The sequence below is a fragment of the Parasteatoda tepidariorum genome, chromosome 5, assembly GCF_043381705.1.
Source record: "Parasteatoda tepidariorum isolate YZ-2023 chromosome 5, CAS_Ptep_4.0, whole genome shotgun sequence".
In the NCBI taxonomy this organism is placed as follows: Eukaryota; Metazoa; Arthropoda; class Arachnida; order Araneae; family Theridiidae; genus Parasteatoda; species Parasteatoda tepidariorum.
This window is the reverse complement of record NC_092208.1, coordinates 12,561,854-12,587,244: the sequence shown is the minus strand read 5'-3', so window position 1 is coordinate 12,587,244 and position 25,391 is coordinate 12,561,854. Positions and strand designations below refer to the sequence as shown.

The 25,391-nt window shown below is 28.5% G+C and overlaps 1 protein-coding gene across 2 annotated transcripts in view; it reads right to left on the bottom strand.

Moving 5' to 3' along the window:
• Window positions 1-6,374: 6,374 nt before the first annotated feature.
• The window catches only part of LOC107436685 (AFG1-like ATPase), a 30,027-nt gene continuing 11,010 nt past the window's right edge, over window positions 6,375-25,391 (bottom strand). For both annotated transcript variants that reach the window (XM_071180998.1, XM_043047636.2), the window contains exons 4-13: window positions 24,901-25,002; window positions 22,068-22,201; window positions 17,587-17,686; window positions 17,359-17,417; window positions 17,184-17,263; window positions 15,296-15,366; window positions 15,107-15,207; window positions 12,495-12,635; window positions 8,744-8,869; window positions 6,375-6,752 (exon numbers count right to left, since the gene is read on the bottom strand). In XM_071180998.1, the coding sequence (XP_071037099.1) occupies window positions 6,633-6,752; window positions 8,744-8,869; window positions 12,495-12,635; window positions 15,107-15,207; window positions 15,296-15,366; window positions 17,184-17,263; window positions 17,359-17,417; window positions 17,587-17,686; window positions 22,068-22,201; window positions 24,901-25,002 (1,034 nt within the window). In that variant the 3' untranslated portion in view covers window positions 6,375-6,632. The remainder of the gene's footprint in view (window positions 6,753-8,743; window positions 8,870-12,494; window positions 12,636-15,106; window positions 15,208-15,295; window positions 15,367-17,183; window positions 17,264-17,358; window positions 17,418-17,586; window positions 17,687-22,067; window positions 22,202-24,900; window positions 25,003-25,391) is intronic.

The window sequence follows — 25,391 nt, the reverse complement described above, 5'->3', positions numbered from 1 at the left end:
CTTGAATAAAAATTTGGCTTGGTTAACTTTTATTCTATGTCTATGTATAAAAGTCTATGGGTTAAATATGAGTAAATTCATGTTTATAAGAAATAGTTTTTTATTCTAAGGCACTTTTTACGACTTTTTTTTTTTAAAATTTCAAACTCTATATCTTCTCTTTTTTCTTGACAGTGATTTAAGAAATTATCAAATATTTGTGATTTAAGTTATCAATGCTTTTTATATCCTCCAACAAACAAAGCACAGTGCAAAAAAAAGAAGAAAAAAAACGGAACACTCTGAATGACTTTTGATGTAATGATCGGATCTTCGCGTTCTAGGACTCAGTCTTAAAATGCTTGAACCGCAAATATGTTAATTAATTAATGCAGACGATATTTTTAAGTCATGAAATCAGACACAACTCACTTTATAGTTCCTGGAAATCGAATTATAAAAAAGTCAGATATTTAAAATTTGCGGTTTAATCCTATTTAGGATTGGACCGAACAAAATTATTAATATAGGTACTACGGTAAGCACTGTGGCAATAGTTTTTTCTTTTCTTTACTGTGCACCGAAAGGAATAAGCAACCGTAAAAAAATGCTCGATTTTGAAACATTTTGGCTTCAATGAATTGGCCTCCAGCAACAGTATCACGCCAATTAATTCTGATCACACTAAATCTTTATTTTGATGAGATAAACTTCAGCGTTTTGCTTAATCTAATACCATAAAGCCGAGCCGCGATAGGTTATAGGATAGAGCGTTCGCCCTCCATGAGGTTAACTGGGTTCGAATCCCGGCAATCGCTGGTCGATACGAATTCCGCATCCGGCTTGCACAAACCACAGTGCTGACGTGAAATATCCTCAGTGGTAGACAGATCATGGCTTAGAGTCCCCTTGCCGCAGGGTAACCGTGGGAGGTTCTTGTGGTCTTCCTCTCTATGTAACGCAAATACGGGTTAGTTCCATCAAAAAGTCCTCCACGAAAAATTTCTCGCAATATATTTCTCAAATTTCTCTCAATAATCCAGAAGTTCGCTTGTCTTCTGGATTGGGTTGAAAATTACAAGGCTACGGAGTTGAACATTAGAAGTCGTAAAACCAAAAATTGGGTCGGCTGATCAACGATCGTTATAAAATAAAATACCGTAAAACCACCAAGCCGAATTTATCTCTGATTCCGGGCATTCCCGAGAACTAGACTCTAACTCAAAAATTCCAGAAAATTATTAAATGCTGCAATATCATCTTTTAAGTAATGCTACTTAATATTTTATCTTAATTGCTAATGCTAAAAAAAATCTATTTTTAGTTATCGGCTCTATTTACTTTACTAAGAATAGAGTAAATAATTAGATTTATATAAGCTTATTTTAGTTGTACGCAGTGCTTATACACCTGGCCTTAAATCAAGGTTTACTACCAGTACTGAATTTACAAAGATGAGAAAGTATTGGGAAAAAAATAAAGCGCAGTTTTTTTTTCAAGACTTCACGATAGACGAAAAAATATTAAATAAAATAATTTCGAAAAGTTAAAAAAAAACAAAATTTTCTATGATTTTGCACGAAAAAGAAAGGTATAAAATATTGCACGTGACTTACGAAAAAAACGAGTTGATCCAGTTTTTCAGGTATTACATTCATTTAATACGAAGTTTATATTAAAATGTGTTGCAAGAATTTCGTGTACAAGTTTAAAAGAAAGGAATAAGAAAGTCCGTTTTCATTTCGATACATTTTTTCAAATATTTTTTAATTTAATAAAAATATTCTTTTATCAAATATTCTTAAATTAACTTCTTTCATGTTATTTAAAGTGTTGTTCCTTAACAAAAAAATAACTTCATATGCAAAGAAAACATAAGAGGAAATTATAAAGGAATTAATCTTTTCTCATTATTTAAAATGCATGAATATTTCACGATCAACTAATGTCCGACATTATTATCAGAGTATATATGTAGACCGGATTTTCGCAAAATTTTGTAAGTTTGAAAAGTTAGGACTTATATACTTATATTAATCGACTTATATACTCGAATTTACGGCACTTCTTGACTAGACCCCCTGAAAAAAAAAGACTTTTTTCTGTAAAAAAATATTGCTAGGATATGCATATTGAAAGAAAATCTAAAATTCAAAACTATATGTGTAATTGTATGCCGTACGGGAAAATACTTTATAGTAAATAGCTTCCAATAAATTATTTTCATTTCATTTTTACTTTCAAAACTATTAAATTTTATAACCGATTTTTCTTTGTCGTATTTTAATATCCTAAACTTTTAAAATGAAGTTTATTAGAAAATTGTGTAATTCTTCACACTTTTTTCTCTCTATAGAAAACAATCTTCGTCTGTTAAAAAATTTAATTGCATAGTAAAATTCAGTAATAGATTTTAAATTTTAGTGTCTATTGTTATTTATTGGATCCCTAAGGCTGTTGCTTCCTCTTTTTGTTCGCCCTTGTCTTCGCGGATTATAGAGAAAGTAGGTTATATATGTTGATTACACAGAAAGTGACTCGTAGATGCAAAAAAGAATTTCTGTTTAAAACGGTTTTCAGGGAAGGTTATTTCAGATTATGTAAATTGTTTAGGAGGCTCGTCTTTGATAAGGAAAGAAAGATAATCTTTCTGCAATTCCGATTTATCGATATCGCTTTCAACCAATCGAGTTAAAAAATCAAACTCTTTGTGGCAGCAAAAAAAAATCGAACCACATTCGATAAACGATCTTCAAACGATTCCGCAAAATACGCATTTGATTTAATAAATAAAAAGTATATCTAAAGGGACATATAATTTTATCGCGGTACTATCTTCAAAATCTCAAAGAGTAAAGCGGAAAAACAGATAAAAATGAGCTTATGTTTGTTTTCGTTATTTGGCCTCTTGTAAATATGAAGGAAAAAAAAAAGCAAACGACATTGCCACGCGCCTTCTAAAATTTCTTTAATTCAAGGACTTAGAAGGCAAAAACCTTATATAGAATTATGGCGAGAATATAGCTGCCACTAAAGCGATGATTTTTAGCATTGCGGAAGTTGCCAAGAATAAACAATAGCTTTCATTTAAGAAATCGCTTGGAGATGCATTCATTTTGATGAACAAGATATACATCGCGTTTTTTGAGAAACTAAAACCGTTCTTAGAATTTCATCAATCATAAGTCCATCTTCCCTTTTTTTCCCTAATGGTCATATCAAAATATATTTGTCTATTATGCTAGCCTGTAAGTACATGAAATATGAGATGCGATCCATCTTATTAAGTTTCTTTAGTAAAGTACACAGTAAAAAACACTTAAGGATAATTCGAAAAAAACAAGGCATGCATTTTATTAACTAGGCAATCATTTTTAACGTTGTTCACTTCAAATAATGATTTTAATCTCTTCGGAAATAATATTCTAAGACAGTGATTCTCAGCCTTTTTTTTGTTGCGGCACACTTTTAACGACTTCGAAATTTGACGGCACACAATGAAAAAATTAGATTAAAAGTTGTTTAATTACCTATTTTACACTGTGTTAAATAGTTTGCGATAATTTCGAATGTGAAATAAAATAATGTGTACTACAAAAGCACATTTATTAAGGGATTAATTATTTCTTTCAACCAATTTTTTATTAGTTAGTAACAGTTTTTTTTTGCTAGTTATTAATTGTTAGCTTGTTTTCTATTGTTATTAACTGTTAGTTTTTTTTTTACATTAACTGTTATTTTTTTGTGATTTCCTGTTAACTAGTTTTTTTTTGCTAATTGTTAATTGTTAGCTTAATTTTTGTTAGTTATTCTATGTTAATTTGCTTTTTATATCTTTGTTTTTTTTAGTTATCCTTTGTTAATTTGTTTATTAATTGCATAGCTTACTTTAATGATTAGCTCTTACAACATTTTTTTAATTTGTGCGTCATACACAATTTAAACAACCATCTTATTTTAAGACAACCCTCTTATTATCAGAGACAAGACAATCGCCGACAAAGATGTTCACGCGATTAAAGCGTGGAAAAATAATAAAAAGTATACATATATATGCACTTTTCTTTAATTTAAACTTTACTCATAATAAAAAAAAGGCATTATAATTTTTATTGTATCATTTTTAATATTTGGCGGCACATTTTAAAAATTTAGCGGCACACAAAAGTGCCGCGGCACAGTGGTTGAGAATCACTGTTCTAAGACCTAGACTTATGTTAAAAGAAGCATGGTTTTGTAAATAAAAGAAAAAAAATATTAGAACAAAAATCATACTTTAGAAAAACATATTTTTCATATTTAGATCTGGCTTTGCAGAATAATTCTTGGTCTTTAAAATAAAGACTTTCATTTTAATTTGTCCTAAAAAGTTTTATACGAAGTCAGTAATGAATACAATTAATTGGTATTGTATTAAATTATTAATTGGTGTTGATTACCAATTAATAATTGGTAATCAGTACATCACAGAATACTGTGATATACAGACATTATCTTAATTTTGCTTCCATGTCTCTGAAGGTGAAATACAGTTACAGCCCGAGGCACTTTAACATCCAATCGATGTAGATACAAGCATTATTAAAATTTTTTTTTCAGAAATTGAATTTTTTGCACATTTCTAGATAAATAGTTTTTAGCTATCAATTTAATAATTAAGTTTATTTTATAAGACAAAAAATTTATTACACACAAGAAAAGTATTTATTTTTAGCAAATTGGCAATGTATTGAAAGAAAAAGCCAACCGGATGTGTAGTGGTCAAGGAGCTGACCACACACCAAAAAAGTACTGGGTTTGAATCCTGGACAAGGCAAGGATGTTCTTTCATTCTCTGTGCTATCTGTCGTTACTGCGGGAGCAAGGTCGGCCCACCCAAATCTGCCCTACTGATACTTGAAAGACAAGTGTCAATCAGGTGGGCATCGGAAAAAAATCGAAAGAAAAGTGGATTTAGAATTAACGCTTAGCATTCAAAACTGTATCATTAATTAATAAAAAACTATTAATGCATTGAAAAAACATCTAATGTATGGAAACTATGTATGCAACATACATATTGTTGAAATTTCTACTAACTTGAATTAAAATTTTACGAAGTGATTGAGTTACTGTTTTAAAAAACACCATTAAAGTTCTGTGCATTTTACGATTCAATGCAAAGAACTAAACTCAATGGGGCGACAGCCCATACAGGGCCAAAGCCTACTGTGCTAATCTCAGTTATCCTGACCTTTAAGCTCTGGGGTGCAAAAGTAGATGTTCCGGTTGGGTGGTCAGCCCAAAGCGGAACCCCCAGTGTTTAGTTTTCAAGCATGCTTGGTATTAATTTTATCGACCCATTGAAGGGATGAAAGTCTGAGTTAACCTGGTCTGGCCCCGAGGGTCGAACCAAGGACTTGTGGCACAACAGCGTTACCACTCAGTCACCAGTCGTCAATGCAAAGTATAGATACTTAACATTTTTTGCATAAATAATTAAGAATAGTTTTGAAAACTATATTAGGATAGAGATGTTAGTTTTAGTTGCTGGAAAAACTTGGAGAAATAAGAAACAGCTAAACAAATAATGCTATAATAAATGAAATAGTATAGCTGAACTATCATCTTTAACAGGGTGCATAGTCAAATCTTTCAACAAAAAATAAACACTTTTTAAGCACTCAAAAAATATTTTTGATCACTATATACATTAACAAAATGCAAATTAATTTAAAACTTTACAAGAACATATAAAATAACTAGATTCTGACAAAGAACTCTTTTCTTGATTATATTTGCCATTATAAAATGAGATTTTTTGGTTCGATATCAGAGAGTGTAAAATGAAGCCTGAAATTGAGAATATCTTGAAAAATGCATCAGAGTTGCACACGAGAGTGCAATAATCTTACCAAACTCAGTTCAGTAGACGCACATGCGGACTCGCAAGTATTTCATCAAACATGTAAAATGATTGGCGCTTTCATACGCTACGGACCGACTTTAAGCCGAAATAGATTGTGGATGAATTAATTGTGAAAACGTTGAATAGAACAATGTGAAAAGCACAATACGTGTCGAAAATCGAAATGGTAAAGAAAAAAAATCTCATTATTGAAAAGGGAAAATTAAGCACTTTTTAAAAACACCTCATGAAAAAAGCACCTTTAAGGGCTTTTAAAAAACCAAAATCGAAAATAAAATCAGCTTTAAGCACTTTTTAAAAACGCTACGCACCATGCTTAAATATTCCATAAATTGTACTTTGAGAGGTCTGTATTTTTAAAAAGACAAAAATAAGAAATACAATTCCCTATTTTATCCAAGTTTGTAAGGAAAAAAAATTAAAAATCTGCATTTTCCAGGTTTTCCCTATAGAGTAGCAACTATGAACAATGAAACCACCACAGATATTTCAATTGAAAAATTTATTAACAAGTGTAGACACAATGAAAACTTTTGTAAAGAACTAAAACATCTTTGAACTAAGGAAATGATTTAAAACTATAATATCTTTTTCTTCTTCCAAATTTATATCACAGTACATAAAAAAAGAACCCTAAGATCTACTTATTCTTTGAAACGAGATTATATAAAAAACTATTGCTAACTGGGAATATCTGAGCTTGAATAGTAAAAGAACTATTTGTCTTTCTAGAGATTGGCTACTATCATGAACTTGATCTAAGTTTCCAGTATTCTTCGGTTTGCATTTCTGTAAGTCGAGATGCAGTTCTATCAAATGCAAATACCTCCTCTTCACCGCTGAACAGGCTGGCATCAGCATTTTCCTTGAGAAAAATAATATATCAAATTAACTTTCAAACATTACACTATATACTCTATCAGAATTGGTAAAAAAAAAAAAAATTTAAAAAGAAAGGACAAAAATGTTATTTTTAAAATTATATTTTAAGATTAATAAAGCTCAATACTATTTAAAAATAATATAAGTGCTAATTATTTCAAATTAAGAGGGTTAAAAAATAATTATACAATTATTAAAAACTGATCATAAATTTTTGCTTTTTATTTGTATTTTTTTCTTTTAAGTTCAGCATTTTCACAAACTTGTAAAGACACAATTTGTTTTCAAGTATTAAATGAATATAAATTAAAAATACTAGTATTTAAATAAATTAAAACTAAATAAAAAAAAAGACTTATTTTATATGTTTCACACAACTTTCACATAACTTTAAAACACATTTGGACTTATTTTAGTCCATTTTGAAAATTATCTAATAATTTATGTACATTAATTTGCAATATTTTTTGGATAAACCTTCAGTATCAGGAAATCGAATTTTTTTAAAAAATGAAATGCGAACGAAAAATTATTTTTATAAATTATTCCAAATAAAAATTATTTTTGAATGAAATCTATTTTTTTAAAGGTAAAAATCAAGTGATTTAAACTGCAATTTGAATTATATTCTGTTTACCGGACAAAATACATCCAAATTATTTGCTAAGGGTCCAGTGGTCCCCAAAAAAGCTATTATCAGCATTTGTGGACAAGAAAAAAAAGAAGAAAGAAATAACACTTTGTTTGCAACATTAACACAAAGCAAAATAACAGAAATGCATGGAATTTCTTTCTACACAGAAATTGAAAAATATATTGAAAATATTTTATTCAGAAACTATTTCCTTTTGATAACATCAAGAATCAAAACAGTCACTAAATTTCGCATTTAAATATACTGTCACCAACTTTGCATTAAATATACTATATGTGCTGTGCCCCCAGGAAAATGAATAACTTCCTTCAAATTTTATATTTTTCTTTCATTTTTATATCTCACCTACATAATAATCGTGCCCCTCAGAAGTGAAGAATCTTAAGGACAGAGTTTGAAAAACATAATTCTAATTTAAAAAACATAATTCTAATTTAGATGTTTTTTAAAATTTTCTTCAGCACAGAGCCTTTAGAAATGTGAAGGCTATTATGTTTACTTTTCTATTTCATCTGTATGATAAAATAGAAAGCAAGGGTTAGCAAATAGTAATTCTAAAAAAAAACGAAAATTTAGAAACATAATACTGTATAATGACCATCTAGCTAAAGAATCAACATATATACCCTAGCAGCAAAATAACTTGGGCCCTCATAGGGCCAATATGCATGAATCTTGGCTCAGTAAGGATTCAAAGGGCCATTATTTTTATGATATTGGCCCTATATAAAATTTTCTGATACACCCGATATTTTACAGCCACTTTACAACCAATACAGAATTGTCAGATTCTCCTGATATTTTATATCCATTATTTAGCCAATATAGGTTCTATATTGGCTAATGTAGGCCCTATATAGGTCATTCTAGGACCAATATTAAAAAATCTAGCCATCCTAATATTGGTCCCTCAGTGCATGTTCTTAAGGAACCCATATAAAGTCAATTTTGAGCCCAACTGGGGCCAAGGTAAAATTGTACATATATATGCATATATCTACATATGTAAACATGCAAAGTAAATGCTTAAGAAAATAAATTTTTTTATCATATTCAAAATCTAAAAAAAAAAATTAATCATTAACAGACAGATAATTAATGCAATATCATCCATCTTCTAATTTAAACAAGTATTTGATAACCTTTACAGCCCTTAGGTGCTAATGATGACATAAGAACGTGATTAAAATGCTAAAACACTTTTAGTAATTTCTCTTTAAATGAAGTTAAACTACACTTAAAATGATACCACAGTGTAAAAATAAATAAATAAAATTGTATTTCAGTAGTTTATGGGCAGGTATGAAAAGAGAACTCACACTTCCTTTAGTGATGTTGAGATCATCCATCAGAGCTCTATTTTCATCTTCAAATAAAATAGGAGTTGTCACGGCAGAGAGGAACAGTTTTTTCAAAGGGGCTTGAGCGGAGCAAAGGATACGAACCTGAAAAAACAAATCAATTTATTACAACTCTTTATTCAAATCATAAACATGTTCACTAATCATTTACTTCAATACCTTTCAAATTTAAGAAGTATTTACTAATGCTTCTAAAATTTACTACAGAGGAGTTTAGATTAAATGATCTCTCATACTCATTAATTTTAGAGGTTTCAGGAACATGATACTAACGAAAACAAATATTTTTGAACACTCTGTGACCCCTGCGGCAGAATGTTTTTGGGCTTTCAGCGACACACCTCTCTAATACTAATATCTTTCTGCAAGATACTTTTAAAAATAACAAATATACATGTTACTAATACATATGTACATAATAATATACATGTAACTGCATTCTTACTTTGTTATCATAAAAGGTGTCAATCATAGTTATGAACCTCCTGGCTTGTGATTTCTGTTTTCTTGTCATTTGAGGTATGTTTCTGATGATAACCACATCAAACACTTGACTAATATATAAGTAGTCAATGGCACCTAAAGGCTAAAATATTACTAATATTATTAAAAGTTTTTAATGGGTTTCTTTTCACAAAAATAAATAAATAATTAAAAGTGAATTTTTTTAAAATGCAATTACTACAGTGCATTTTAAACAAATTCTGAAAAACTTTTCCAACAATATTCCAAAAAAAAAAAGAGAGAGATAAATAAATAAAAAATACTACTAATAATAAAATATTACTAACATTTAATGTTAGTAAAATTTTATTGTTAGTAATATTTTAATTGTATATATATTACAAACAAAAAAATATTACTAATTGTATATATTTTATTGTTAGTAATATTTTAATGTTAGTAATATTATAATGTTACTAATAATGATAAATAAAGCAAATACTAAATAAACAAACCCTGAAAAACTTTACTTCCAACAATGATATTGTAATATTTATTAACAAGTAAACGTGTGAAATTTCATGTTAAAGTAAATGAATATTGTAAGCATGGAATATTTNTACGCACCCTGACATATTACTAAAGTAACTAAAGGTCAACTTTGATCATAAAAAATCATGACCCCCCTAAATTGAAAAAAATGAAATAAAAATAATAATTCTTTTATTAGTTTACAAAAGAAATAAAATATTTTAAAAAATATTTAAGGGGGCATATACACCTAAGTAGGTCGGAAAAATCGATTTTCCCCCATCTAATTATGTTCTTCACTGTTTCAATAATCATAATCCAAAAGATTAAAACAAAATTCGTCATAATTTCATTGAAAAAGGGCCAATACTGTTTTTCAACAACTGTTTTCTGAAGCTCGAGATGTTGCTGAACAATTAAATGCAGAGCTGCGACCAAAACGTATAGTTTCTCGACAAACACAAAGAAATAATAATCAGCCAAACCAGACCCCAGAAGAATACTTTCGGAAGGCTATTTATATTCCTTTATTAGATAATATTTTAACAGATTTAAAGGACTCACTTTCCCCAAATGTGATGAAACTTTTTAATCTACAAGTTTTTTTACCTCGTCAAACTGTTACAGAAGAAGATCTTACAGCCGTTCGTGAGACTGCTGAGTTTTATAAGAATCTCTTAAATGCTTCCATAAAAGTTGTCGGAACAGAATTTAGTCTATGGGTGGCAAAATGGCAGTGTGAAACAGAAACAGGACTTGAAGTGCCCAACAATCTTTCCAAGATTATTAATGCCTGTGACATCGATTTGTACCCATCAATCAATATGTTGTTGAGATTTCATATTTTAATAACTCTGTCAGTTAGTGCAGCAACAGCAGAATGTTCCTTTTCAACTCTTCGACGTCTCAAAACTTGGCAACTCAAAATCAAGAACGATTAAATGGACTCGCATTATTAAACATTCATCTAGAAATTGATTTGGATGTTGAAAAAATCATTGACAGATTTGCCAAAATTTCTAAAAAACACATTACATTTATTATTTAAAGATTTTGAATACTTGAATTATTTATGTATTGTTCTATTGTTCATTATGAAAAAAATAAATGAGAAGACAAGCATTAAAAACACTAGAAATGTTTTTTTTTTCAAAAAAAAAATATTTAAAACATTTTTTTTTATAAAAAAATTAATTGTGGGGGGGGGACCTGAGTCTATGACCCTCCAGGGAAAATTTCTGGATCAGCCCCTGAAAGGGGGGCAGGTTTTAGTTCCTTCGGAAAATAGTAGACCTTTCAGATTGCCGGTAGCTAGGCGGGAGAGAGTGGTGCAGAAAAAGTGCTCCTTTCAAAGGAAAGAGTCAAGGATAGTCCAGGCTTATTTCCCTTGTACCAATGTTGGGTGGGGGGAAACAGCCAGTCCCTGAGAAGCTGGGATTTCTTCAGGGAGTAAATGAAACAGTTAAAATTTTTTTCTATGCATTAGTATTGTGAGAGAACTAATTTAAATGCTCGTATCTTACAAAATTTTTAACAAATGTCATTTTTTTCAAATAAAAAAAAAATTTGTATTTAAAAATTGTTTCAATTCTGTTGTTAATTTTATTGAAAATTTTAAAAAGTTATAACAAAAAACAAAAAAATTAGCTTCTAATAAAAATATCCATAAATCAATAAATATTTAAGCTAGGTTTACGAAATTTGATGCGATTATTGTAAATAACAACCAAAGTAATCGGTAGAAGTTACAAGCTTATTGCTACATTTTATGGCATAGGGTGTAAAACAAATGCTTCTTTTCATTTGTAATTTATTATGAGACTCTCACATCTCTGAAAGTTTTAAACTTTATTGATAAATATAAGAAATCGCACGACCTAAAAAATTCTTAAGTTAGCAGAATAATTATCAATGAATTTCTTGAGTGATTTGAAAAAAATGTCAAAAATTTTAAGTGTCTTCTGTGAAAATAGCGCAAATATTTCAGATAATTAAAAGACATGTTTGACTCACATTTTCAGTTTTTTTTAACAGTTTCTTAACAGTTTTAACATTTTCAGTTTCTTTTTCTAAGCTATATGCTTAAATGAAATTATTACAAGGAAAATAATATTGTTATTTAGCCGATTATGTAGGGAAAAGTCCGATCAAAAAGTTAAAATAGAATGAAAAAGACATAAAATTGCCAAAAATTACAAGCATAAATTATTTCTTTTGCATTGCAAAAGCAAACATTCCACTCTTGTATAAATTTATCCAAGAAGCATTTTACAAATTTGATTATGATTTATCTGAAAGAAAAACATAATAAACTGTGATAAAAAATCATAATATCACTCAGTTGCTTGTGAAAATGACCATATTCCATTTTCTCTAGTTAAATATAAATTTGTAAGGTCTATTTTATAAATTTTTTATTTAAAAGTCCAAAATTGGTTTACTTAAATTACGAGTTGTGATGTACGAATAAACAGCAATATTTCACAGTAATAAATAACTTATTTGTGGTAGAAACATAATATAAAAATTAGCTGCATACTAAAAAAAGAAATAGCTGAAAAAGAAAGCAAACTCATAACTTAAATGTCCATCTACTTCAGAAACTATATGTTTCAAAGTGAAATATCAAATTTATACTACATACAATGAGATTTAGATTCATTTTTAATAAATACGACATCGTAATCAAAATTGTCAGTTAAAAACATTACAAAAAAAAAAACTGTTTTCTTACTTTGTTATCATAAAAGGTGTCAATCATAGTTATGAACCTCCTAGCTTGTGATTTCTGTTTTCTTGTCATTTGAGGTATGTTTCTGATGATAACCACATCAAACACTTGACTAATATATAAGTAGTCAATGGCACCTAAAGGCTAAAATATTACTAATATTAGTAAAATGTTTTAATGGGTTTCTTTTCACAAAAATAAATAAGTAATAATAATTAAAAGTGAATGTTTTTACAATGCAATTACTATAATCAGTGTTTTCACTACAGCGCGAGAACGCGAGAATTTCGCATATTTTTTTCTTTTCTCGCATTAAAAAATGATTAACGCGAGAAATTCGCGCATTCTATAAACCAATTTTAAAATTCGGGAATTTCTTGCATTTTGAAAAAAATTTCTCATTGCGCCAATTAGAATGAAATCCGTTTCACTTTTCTTCCTGGATCTTTCATTATTTTCACCATCTTCCCCATTATCTAGCTTCCCTATTTACCAGTATTGTTCAGAACACCATCCCTCGGAACCACGGAGCCTCTTTCAGAACGCATTTCTCTGCAACCACGTGTTTACCGTAGGTAAGGTTTCTCCATGTAAGAAGTTCACATTTTTTGCACATTAATGTAAGATGGACAAATACCTTGTAAAGGCAATATCTTCTACTCCGAAACGGACAAATGAAAATTAAACAAATGTGGGTAGAAACGATCAAAACGAAACAAACGCGCATTTGAGCAACATAATGAGAATAGCTGATGAAAAAGCAGATGTAGAACATTTTCCATATGATGATGCAAAAAAAAAATATTCAATGCTTTAAAAATTAGAAGATGCTAAAAATGTATTATAATTAAAGAAATTATTTTTTTTCAAGTTTCTTTGTGTTTTTTTTTTTTTTTTTTTTTTTTTTTTTTTTTTTTTTTTTTTTTTAAATTTTTAGATATCTCTCTTAACTTTTTGAAATCTCACCCTGTTTTTGAGAAAGGGTGAGAAATTCTCACCCATTTTCTCTCTGCGATGAAAACACTGTATAATGCATACTAAACAAATTTTGAAATACTTTTCCAACAATATACCAGAAAAAAGAGATAAATAAATAGTAAGTAAATACTAAATAAAAGCGATATTTTTTAAAATTCAATAATTATAATGCATTTTAAACAAACCCTGAAAAACTTTACTTCCAACAATGATATTGTAATATTTATTAACAAGTAAACGTGTGAAATTTCATGTTAAAGTAAATGAATATTGAAGCATGGAATAATTTTTTTTAAAAAAGCAGTAAAAATAATATAGGGTGTAAAATAATCGAATTTTCTTATAAATGTTAATCTTGAACAACCGAAATAAATTTAATTAAATGTAATAAATATGTATTATTATCTAGAGGTACTAAAGGGATTTTGCTACAAATTTTTTTAAAAACCATTTTTGGCTGTTTTCTAAACATTAATTTTCAATAAATTGCTAAAAACTAAAAAAAAAAATTAATTATATATGTAGGTAAAATTAATGAATTAAAACAGTAATGGAGAATTATTAGTGGCTCATTGATAAATATCAATGAATATAGGTAATGACATACATTTTTTAATAAAAAAGTTTTTAATTTAAAAAACGTTTGTCAATAGATTTAGTGGTTTGTAGGAATATTCCAAAATATCTCCCATTTTATCCTAATATTTCTATCATGGGTTGCACCTCTGTAAGTCACTCTATTCTATTTGCTACAGGAAAAAAAAATCTTTGCACTAAGTTAAAGTTTGCTAAAGCTAAGTTAAAGCTTGTTAATGTTAAATATAATGTGGAACTCATAAATTAGAACATTAGAAGAAATTTCTTATCTTTCTAATATTTATATATGCCCTACTAGCAGGATAGCCTGGCTGGTATGGGCATTGGGCACTCGTCCGAGAGGTTGTGAGTTCGATCCCTGCCGGACGAAGACAAAATAGTGACTAGTGTACACTAAATCTGTCGGGCTCACAAAGTCTCCCAAGATCCAATAACAAATCAATACCTCTGCGGGTATTGGATTGGAGATTGATTACGATTTGATGGATGGTGTGTGAATGTGTCCGCCTTGTAAAACGGGATGTGACGTACGCATGTCGTTTACGGATCATTCTTAGGGATGTTTTCCAGACCGTCGTCAATAGCCCATTGTGCAGCTCTTGTGCGACGTAAATATTAAAGAACCAAAAGTACTAACATTTATACACTGCTAAAATCTGTACTAAGAAGAAAATGTTCTAGTTTTATTAAGAATAATTGAATACAAACTGTGCAATATATCAGAAACTTTTTTTTAAAAAAAAGTTTGAATAATGAATATGTTAATTAAAAGAAAAGTTGAGAATTATTACTATTTTGAAATTTTACTTAAAAATAATTATTGTCGCCCAGATTAAACATTCAATTTGCATGCTTTTGAGTACAAAAAGCATTAAATTTTTAAGAACCATCAATCTATTTGCCAAAATTTTAATTGATAAGAATTTTGTTGAACACAAAAATGAGCTTAAATTATAATAGGAGCGCACATAAAATAAGCTTTTTGATGCTCTAAACGTTTATATTATATCAGAAAATATTTATTAATAGGTTAAACTTACCCTATCACAAAGCTCTTCAAAAGAACTGTCTAGAATTCTGCCACAAGTTTTAGTGAATCTCACATTCCGATTTTTTATCGTCAGTGTTTTTGGACGGACAGCTGTAAAAAAAAAATCATCTTATAAACACTTATGAATTTAACACTTGCAACGTTTAAAAGATAAAAAAAAATTCAAACATTTACTTACTGTCAGTTTCATGGCTTGCAAGAATTTTAAATGCATTATCAAGTTCAGCTTTAGCATCACATTCTGAAATACTGAATTCCATTGTGATATTATTAAAAATAAATATGTAAAAAATTTTAAAAATGCTAATTGTTAAGAGAAATTTAATCACATTTATACTTGAAACAACTTACGCAGATGTTTATGAAAACATAATTTTCCTTATAGGAGATTCAGTTAATTTTCCTTATAGGAGAGATTTAGACATTTACTCTATTCAACAATATCTTTTGATGAACGTGAAATACAAAGCCGTCATCTAATCAGAATTTTAGATATAAAGCGGTGCAGTATTTTAGAGTAACTTTTAATTTTCTCTGTATTGTACCTTGAACCGGTTCAAGGTATGTACAACAGATCCAGTTAGCACGAATATATTTCTCTGTGAATGATGCCACCATCAATATATAAACATTTTTATGTTTTTAGTAAAGATATACTTTAGATTTAGTGAAGTAGACTTACTGATTTAGTAAAGATAAACTTTTGAAATATTTTATTAATTGGTATTCTGTTTCTGATTAACTTTATCTCAGTTTACATACCGTATATTCCGGCGAATAACGCACATCCGTAATTTCTAATAACTTTTTTTAAATTTTAAGATATACTCTTCGTATAACGCACAAGAAAATTTGGATTGTATATGTACAATATCTCGTCTAGTATCAATAGAAAACCAGAGTGCCTTTTAGTGTGGGACATGTTTAGGTCCCACCTTACAGATAATACAAAAAAAATTGCTGAAAGAATGTAACACCGATATGGCAGTTATTCCGGGCGGATTGACACCATTAGTTCAGCCATTGGCTGCTGAAACAAACCATTTAAAGCCAATTAAATAAAAACTGTGGAACACTTGGATGTTGGAGGGCGAGAAAACCTTTACGAAAGGAGGACATATGCGTCATGCAAGTTTGGAAACAGTTGCGAATGGACATTAAAAGTATGGGATGAAATTAAGCCTGAGATGATTAGAAAATCATTCAAAAAATGCAGCATTTCAAATAATCTGAACGAATCAGAAGATGACTGTTTACTTATGGATGAGGGTAACACAGATGATGAAGATTGTGATGACGTGTCTGAAGAAATAACGGAAGACGAATATAATGAACTATTTATGCAATACGAATATAATGAGCTATTTATGTAATAACGAAAATCAATAAAGTATATAGGTAAAGGTATGTTATTTCTTCAAAATAAAAGTATTTTTCAATATTTAAATTTTTTTAATCTATAATTTTTTATATTCGATTATGTTATGTTATTTTTTGTATTAAAAGTGCGCGTTATACGCCGGAATATACGGTAAGCCACATGAAAAATAAATCAAAATTTTAAAAATATCTTAATTTAATCAATAAATAAGTTAAAAGAAAAAAAATTATAAATGAGAGAGCCTCAAGGTAGTATCATCCAATAGTCCAAGGTATCTTGTGGTGCAAGATACAAGATAATATTGTATCGTGGACGAGTTTTTTTGATTTGAATTTTTTTTCCCCCTTTAAAGACAGGCAGTATTTGCTCACCGAAAAATTTGTACTAATAGACAAACTTATTATTTATTTTTGACAAAATTTTTTGAGTCCTTTGTTTCTTCATAAAAAAATAAAATAAAAATTCAAAACCAGCAAAAGGTACAAAACTTTCTTCACTGAATACAAAAAGTCTCCAAGGTCAGAAATATTTTAAATAGTCAACGTAAATGGATATTTTATAAACAAATAAATAGATCTCTTTTATATTCCATGCAGAGCTTGTAGCTTGGACACAACTAATAAGTTAAAAATAAAAAATAAAAATAAAAAAAAATTTACATGTTAGAAAGTCTGAAAAAACTCACACAAAAAAATTAACGTTTGATCCAGCAAATCTTTGACGGTAATCCATGCCAGAGTCAAGCCACATAGGCTGGCAGTAATTCTAAAGTAATGAATAAAATATTTTGGTTTCAGTAAAACTTTTTCAAGCTACATAAATCAGTATCATCAAAATACATTTAAAATAATGAATCTTACTTTCAAAACACCAATGAAAGGCACAAAATTACTCCTTTGTAAACCATTTTTGTACAAATCTGTAAATAAAATGCAACTTAATTTTATTTGATTCTAACAATAAAATAACAGGTTCACTGTCAATCTCATGCTAGAGCAAGAGGCATTTCTAGTGACTATGATACGCTGGCAAGAGATTGGCAGCCAACATATTAAATAAAAATACATGTTTTTAGAGCTTTGCCTTACCATCTGGTGCTCGATTAGATGTAGCAAAAAGAATCGTCCCATTGTTAAAAATTGCAGTAAACAATCTTTTTAAAATCATAGCATCACCAATATCAGTTACCTGCAAAACAAAAATGATAACTCGTGAACTTAATCTAGAATCTTGTAGAAATCTGAATTTCTAGCGAATAGTAGAATCTGAATTTCTTCTCATTAGTTTATTCTTCTATATTTGTTTCTATTATAGTCTTTTAGCTAATATCAAATTAGTTTATCGATATAACAAACTGTAGGAATGCCCATAAAAGTTTGAAAGATTAAAAGAAACTTAGAATAGTAGAATCTGAATTTCTTCTCATTAGTTTATTCTTCTATATTTGTTTCGATTATGATCTTTTAGCTGTAGTGGTGCCCATAAAAATCTAAAAGATTAAAAGAAACTTTTGCTTAATTTAAATAATGCAGGCATAAAAGTGGACAAAAAAAAAGCTGAACTTTTACAAAGCAGACACTGGGAGGTGGGGGAGGGAGGGTTCTATGCAATACTGTGATATCAATAATAAAAATAAAAACATTACTTCTAACTTTGCCAAAAGAGATTTTTATTTTATATTTAAGGTGGCAAAAACATTTTGACAGTAAAACTTAAGCTTTTCTTAAATTTAATTTTTAACGTCTTTGACCACTACTATATTAAAGAAAATTAAGCAATACATAAGGCTTATTAATCATCATTTTAAATTATTTGCCAGTCAATGATTTTAAATTAAAACAGTCACTAACTTTCATCTCAATATCTTCTGATTGGTTATTGCTAACAGTTTTAGTCACTTTGACTGTTTCATTTAACGAATCAAACTTGGATTGAATTTTTTTCAGCAGCATCCATTGTACGTAATTTGTGTTTGTCTATCAAATTGACTTCCATCGCAAAATACATTAATCTTACAATGCACCACGTGAAAAGGACATAAGTAAACAAAAAAACAAATATGTACACGGACAAACACAGTAACTTAAAACTATCAGAGTCGAGAAAACTAGAATATATGGATGCTCAATTCAACGTGAGTCGCACAAAGGAGGAGAACCCGGATCAAATTTGGCCAGCTGAAACTAAACTGTTTCGGAATCAATAACCAAAAAATTTAACGGCAGTGGCGCACATGCGGAAACTCTACTCGCTTTCTCCTGAAAATTATTTTTTTTAGAAGGCTACTGCAGGAAAAAAAGTCTGTTCCAAGTACGGCTAACGATCAGGTGGCTAGGGTTAAGGCAGTTATGGGGGGGGGTCTTTTGGGGGTCATTTTTGTAACATTGTCGGAAGTTTTAAAAATTGGGAGAAAAGGGGGATTTCGGCTTTTTTGTGAAGGTCTTTCACCCCTGATAATGCTTTCATAAAGATGAAAAGCTAATTTTAGATAATTAAAATCTAAGAAGATTGAGCATTATTTTTTTGTTAACCATAACAAGATGATAATTTAAAATTGAGCCATATAATACAAAATTTAATATTAAGCAATTAATTATTAAATAAAAAATGGTAGTTTAAGAACAGAATAACATTTCTCATATCTCAGACCAAAGACAAAAAGCAACACTATAGTTTTCTAACCAAAAGATGTGTAAAAATTTATTAATTAGTTCTTTTGTTTATTAGCACTCATGTTTAAAAAGCATTGAATTTAATAGTTTAGTCACATACAGAGTACACTATATTGTCTGTATTGAGTCAAATTCTATAAGATATTTAGATTGAGGTCTGCTCAAACTTTCTACTTTGCATATGCATTTTATATTAAAACATTAGTTATTTGGGATATATATAAAATTATAATGAATAGAATGATTTTATATTCCATATAACATTTTTAAATCATTACTTAGAAGTAAAAGTTGTTTATTATATTTATTATTTTTTTACTCAACATTTTGATAAATGAAATTTTAAACTTAGCATACTACAACATAAACTGGTAAGAGCAACAAGAAACGTAAAAGTGAAAGTAACTTCTTGAAGTAATGTCCGTAAACATAATTTATTTATATTTCATTTGTATGCACGCAATAATTTAATTTTAAACCCACTGGTTTTATAACTGTTTCATTAATCCAATAAACTAACTGTCTGACATGATGCTTCTATTAATGTGGTTCGCAAATAATAATCTAATACTTGAAAAATCATTTCATTTGATTACTTCATTGTGCCTCTTACACATAATCTTTTTATTTGATGGCTCATTATCCAAAAGAATAAGAAATTTTAAATTGAAATAAATAAATAAAAATTAACTGCACTGAGCATAGGTTACTTTTATTTTCATTCAGAACACCATTCATTGTCACAATAGTTTCATTTTGAACACTAGGATGGTGTTCAAAATCCTTCACAACAACAGAGAAAATGCTTACAACAATGAACAGAAGATCAGTACATAGATTTAGAACTGACTACAAGTTAAATTGTCCTTCAATTTCGTATAACTATTAAATCAATTAAGGCATAGGTTCAAAATTTTACACACTTGTCTAAATTTATAATAAATATTGGTGAAATAAATAATTTCATACATAAAAAAAAATATTTTATTCAATATTAAAATTAGAAAATATTTCTAAAGATTTATCTGGGAAAATTACAAATATATTCAAATCTACGATTTCATTTTTGAAGTTAGTATTCTTATATACAAATTTTAAGTAAATTCAGGAAAACTTTATGCATTTGTAAGAGTAGACAAAAAGTCGTGAAATAATTACCAACATAGAATTCAGGAGATTCATAGTATTTTAACATAAAAACTTTGAGTATAATGTGCAAAATTAAAAATTAGACACTTAAGAAGTGACTTTTGCTATAGTAATCAGATTTCCACTTAGATGCAATTACAATAGTTCGAGGGGTTAAAACTTGAATGTGAATTTGTGCAGATGGTTTTTAAGTTATGAAATCAGATTCAAAAACTCAGAACAAAGATATTTTTGTACGATGGAAGATTTCTGATCTTTGACATAAAGGGGGGAGAGGGACTAAAAAATCAGGAAAATATTGTCCTGCTTTTTTCAAGCGGGAGAGTAATCGAATTAATCGGTTTTTCTGGCTTTTCCTTTTTAAGGCTTTTTACCATATCTTTGGAATTAATTAAAACAATCAAATAATTTTTGCATAAAATTATAAAACTCCTTAAAAAAAAGTTTTTTTTTACCTTAATTTAAAAAATGAGTTACAACGGTACCGAAGTTTTTACATCATTTCTAATTATGTAATTTTAAGTTTAAAAAATGTAAAATTCGAATGTTATATTGAATGCTATACTTCATGAGAAATTAAAATTTCCTTTTTTTTAAAAAATTTCTTATTTTGTGTACTGTACAATGCTCAGTATAGATTTCTGTTTAAAATGCTAAAAATATTTTTGAAAGACTTCCGACAATTTTATAAATTAGCTAGTCTGTTTACAATAGGCATGTGGTAAAAGTTAAATTGTACAGAGTTGCTTTAAGTATATTATGTAGCTATAGTCATGAGATATACATTATTAATGCAACACAAAGATTAAATTAGATTACAAAACTGCATTTGCTTTAATAATTTTAACCTTTAATAACGAAATTTAAATAAGTTATTATATAATTAGCTATTCAATACGTAAACTAGATACAAATTAAAATAGTATATCTTTATATTTACTTTATTCATATCAAACATAATTAAATTATTATTTAAATGTAAAAGAATGATAGAAAATGAAGTTCATAATCAGTGCCTTAACTTTTCAAAACTAGCCAAAATTGGTAATCTATTGCACTATACAAATATTTGATTATCTAAAGATAAACATGCACAAACTAATGAAATGAAAATTATATGCTTTAGAATTAATGATATACAGTCCTTGGCATATTGGACTCACTGTAGTTTTTTAATAATGACATGTTTTGCACGAATTTATATGCAATACTTTTATATTTAAACATACATGTAGTCGGTATTTAATCATAAAATTTTTTATATACTTCCTTTTTGTATTTATTTTTAACGTATTGCATTGTTAATAAATTTATACACGTACATACACAAGCATAAACCGGTTTCAGTCGCGTTCTCTCACGCGTCAATTGCAGACGTGTTTCTGTGGCTTTATGTGCTGTGTTTATTTGTTTTGCAGTTTTATACTAAGCAGTTATTTGTTTATTTTGTGTAAAGTGTATAAATAAATAACATTTTCATCATAGGTAAAAAAGGCGATCTTTCACCATCTAAAAAACCTGAAGGCCCTCGTGAATGCAAAAATATTTTCCACCCGCGAAATAGCATGAAGATCGAAGGTTTCCGAAGCTAGCATATGACAAATAAAGAAAATTGAATCATGGGACGAATTGAGCCCGAAACGAAATAAAAGATGCGAAAGAATCTTATAGTGCGTCTAATAATTTGGCCAAGAACTGTACTTCATTTGACTAAGCATACAAAACATAAATTTAAGAAATTAAAATACCTGAAACTCATCTAGGCACAGAAGCCAGACATCATCACTTATAGATTTTGCTACAGGTCCAATAGGGTCATAGTTTAGGGACTTTTTTCCAGGTATGCCTTGTTTTAAGGTTTGCTTTTTGTATTCATGAATGCCTTCAAATAATAATGAATTTTATATTAAAAGTTTAAAAAAAATAAATTAATATTAAAAACAATTTTCAGTTACAGTTGAACCTCTCAGGAGTGACCACTCTCAGTTCTAAAGTAAAAAACTGTCGTTGACGGAGGTTGGTCGTTTTTAGACGTTAACTCTATTGACATAAAATTTTTTATGGAACATACGTGATTTTTTGCAAACGATTTTAATTTTAGTCAGTGTCTTGATGTGGAAATGCGACTTCTGTAGGCGCATTAAAAGACTGATCTATTAATAAAATATAGCATCTATAAAAATGATCCCAAATGATATAATTCTGTGTAAAAACAAACTCATTAATTATGAAAGATAAAGCTATTTTAAATAAATAAACAATTGTGTTTTTCGTTTAAGTTTGCATTTAATTTTATATAATAAAAATTAGTTAGCTTTAAAAGATGAGAAGAGATTAGTAGGTTTGAGATGTTTTTTTTTTCAAAACGACTTTTTTATTTCTAATTAAACTTTCAACTCTAAAAGTAAATCATTGATAGCATCGTCTTTAGTGCAATCTGCCTGCAACATGAGGTTTTATTGTCAAAAAGAGCTCGCTAAATAAGAGCCTCATACAAATATTTTGAATACATTCTAATCTTCTTATTTGCTATGTTAAATTTTTGGTTTCTCATTTTTTTTGTGCTTCGTTATTTGACCTTTTACACATTTGGTGCAAATGTTTTCCTGGTACCTGGGACAGGTTTTAAGGGTCTCTCCTAAAGGATTTCTTCAAGACAAAGTCTATGGAAAAAAATTTGTGCCACCCAAAAGTCATACAAAGAGGTGGTCTTTCCAGGAGGTTTCACTGTATTTATTTCCTATATAATTGTTTTTGTCCTAATAAAGTCATTTTCATAAGTCAATGATAATAAAGTTATTTTCAAAGTTTTCAGCGTTGCTATAGACTCAGACTTGCTAACCATACCAAAATAAAATGCAAGAGACATATTCCAAAACCATGGCATGATGTTATAAATGGAATTTTTTAAAAATAAATTAAAATATCTGATATATTAAAAATTTAAATTATCATTATGCTATACTTACTATTGTTGCTTAAAATAATACCTATTCCTGAAATATTTAATTCTTAATATGTAAATATAGTTAATACTAATACAGGGTGCGTAGCCAAATCTTTGAATCAAAAATAAGCACTTTTTAAAAACTTTTCAAGCACTTTACAAAAATTTTCAAGCACTCAAAAAATTCATATTCAATCAATGATATTATTGAAAAACAAAAACTTTTTATAAACAGTTTTAGCGTTAAAAAAAACCCAAAAAGAAACGGGCGTAAATCGAAACAATCAGTACTTTCCCACATCACCGAGTGAATTCAACTTGACCTTGAACTCAGAACAAAAGTACCCTTACCCCCTACGTCAAAAAGTGTTAGAAGTAAAATAAAATAAACAAGAATAAAATTAAATGAAATTAAAAAGAAAAACATTTCATAAGGATCTGATATTCTCTAGCACTCGGATTTCGGTTTTAAGTGTGCGCGCATGCGCAAGTCATATCGTGGGTACTACATGAAGTCCGCGTGAATGATTACGTAGCAAACACCCCATTTTTCGTGAAATGTATGGGATTCACCAGATATCACTGAAGAAAAAAAATTATTTGTGGAAAAAAAGCACTTTTTAAAAACACCAGCTGAAAAAAGCACCTTTAAAAGCTTTTAAAAACGAAATCCCCAAAAAAGCACCTTTAAGTACTTTTTACAAATGCTATGCACCCTGTAATAATATATAAATCCTAACACATCCTAAGAATACCAATAAATAGATTTAAAATTAAAAAAATTTGAACTGTGATATATTTTTTCTTCTTAAAATCAAATTATACAAAAGTTTTGCCCAAAACAAGCTCTCTTTTTGAATTAATAGTAAATAAGATCTCCAAATTTTTATTTGATGATAGAACGGTTCGTGCGTCTTAGAGACAACACGAAATAATTTATTCAATTTTTATTTTATTTTATTAAAGTTGAGTAAGAAATGTTGTCTTTGTTGCTTTCCTTTAATTTTTTAAAAGAAATTTTAGTAGCCCTTCTTTTCATATTACTATACAAGCTGAAGCAACTAAAGTTTATAATTCTAATTATTATTTACGTATTTTACATTAAAAGTTTTTCATGTTCTGAATTAACACTTAAATGACAATTAGCACTTAAATGACAAATTAGCACTCAAATGATGAAATTAAATGATAACTACTATTCATCAGGAGTTTTGTCACTTAGCTAAGTCATCTGAAATACAGTGAAACCTCAATCTATGAACACTGTTCTAATACACTAATTTGTATTTTTATGGCAAATAAAAAAAGAATTGAAAACTAAAATTTTTCAAACAAGTTTATCCAAACTAGTAATTTTTTGTGAGAGAATTTTTTCGTATCGCGATCTGTTGCACCAGCTACAATCGGCAAGGAGCCAAAATAAGTTTAAACTTTCAAAATAATTTAATATCAGATTATAAATATGGATAAAATTTTTAAAAATGTTAGGATTTATAAAAGTTATTGTATTTGTATATAATTTTTCACATTATTAGAGAAACATTTTCCATTAAGCTATAAATATTTGTAAACATAAATAAAAGATACTAAAAATGTTTAGAGAAAAGTACAAAGATGTAGAAAATATTACTAACGATTATGAACATCTAACATGAAAGAGTTGAAATGTGTTCTCTTTTTCTTTTCCAGGGGACATTTTTCATAAAATAGATCCATTAGCATAGTCTTGCCACAGCCTAAATAGATTAAAATTTACACATTAATTCAGAGTTATTCATTACAAATAATCATATTCAAAACTAGGTCATTTTCATTAACACATCTCGCAAAATTTTATTTTGAGTGACATGAGTACTGTTTTAAATCACATTTTTTTTTTCCTTTTCAAAAACAAAACGATCCATTTATCCAAGAATTTTAATTAGAACACTATTAAAATATTTTAAGATTTAATAATTTTTAACCTTTTAAATGTGATACTTAGCAAGCATGTTAAATCCTCTTTTTCTAGTCCACTCGCTGTAAGCAAAAGGTCATTATTAGGAATTCATCTGTTGTTTTCATAATACTGTACTATTGTTTTAATTATAAATCAGTAGCAGTTGGGTACCATGTTTGGTACTTT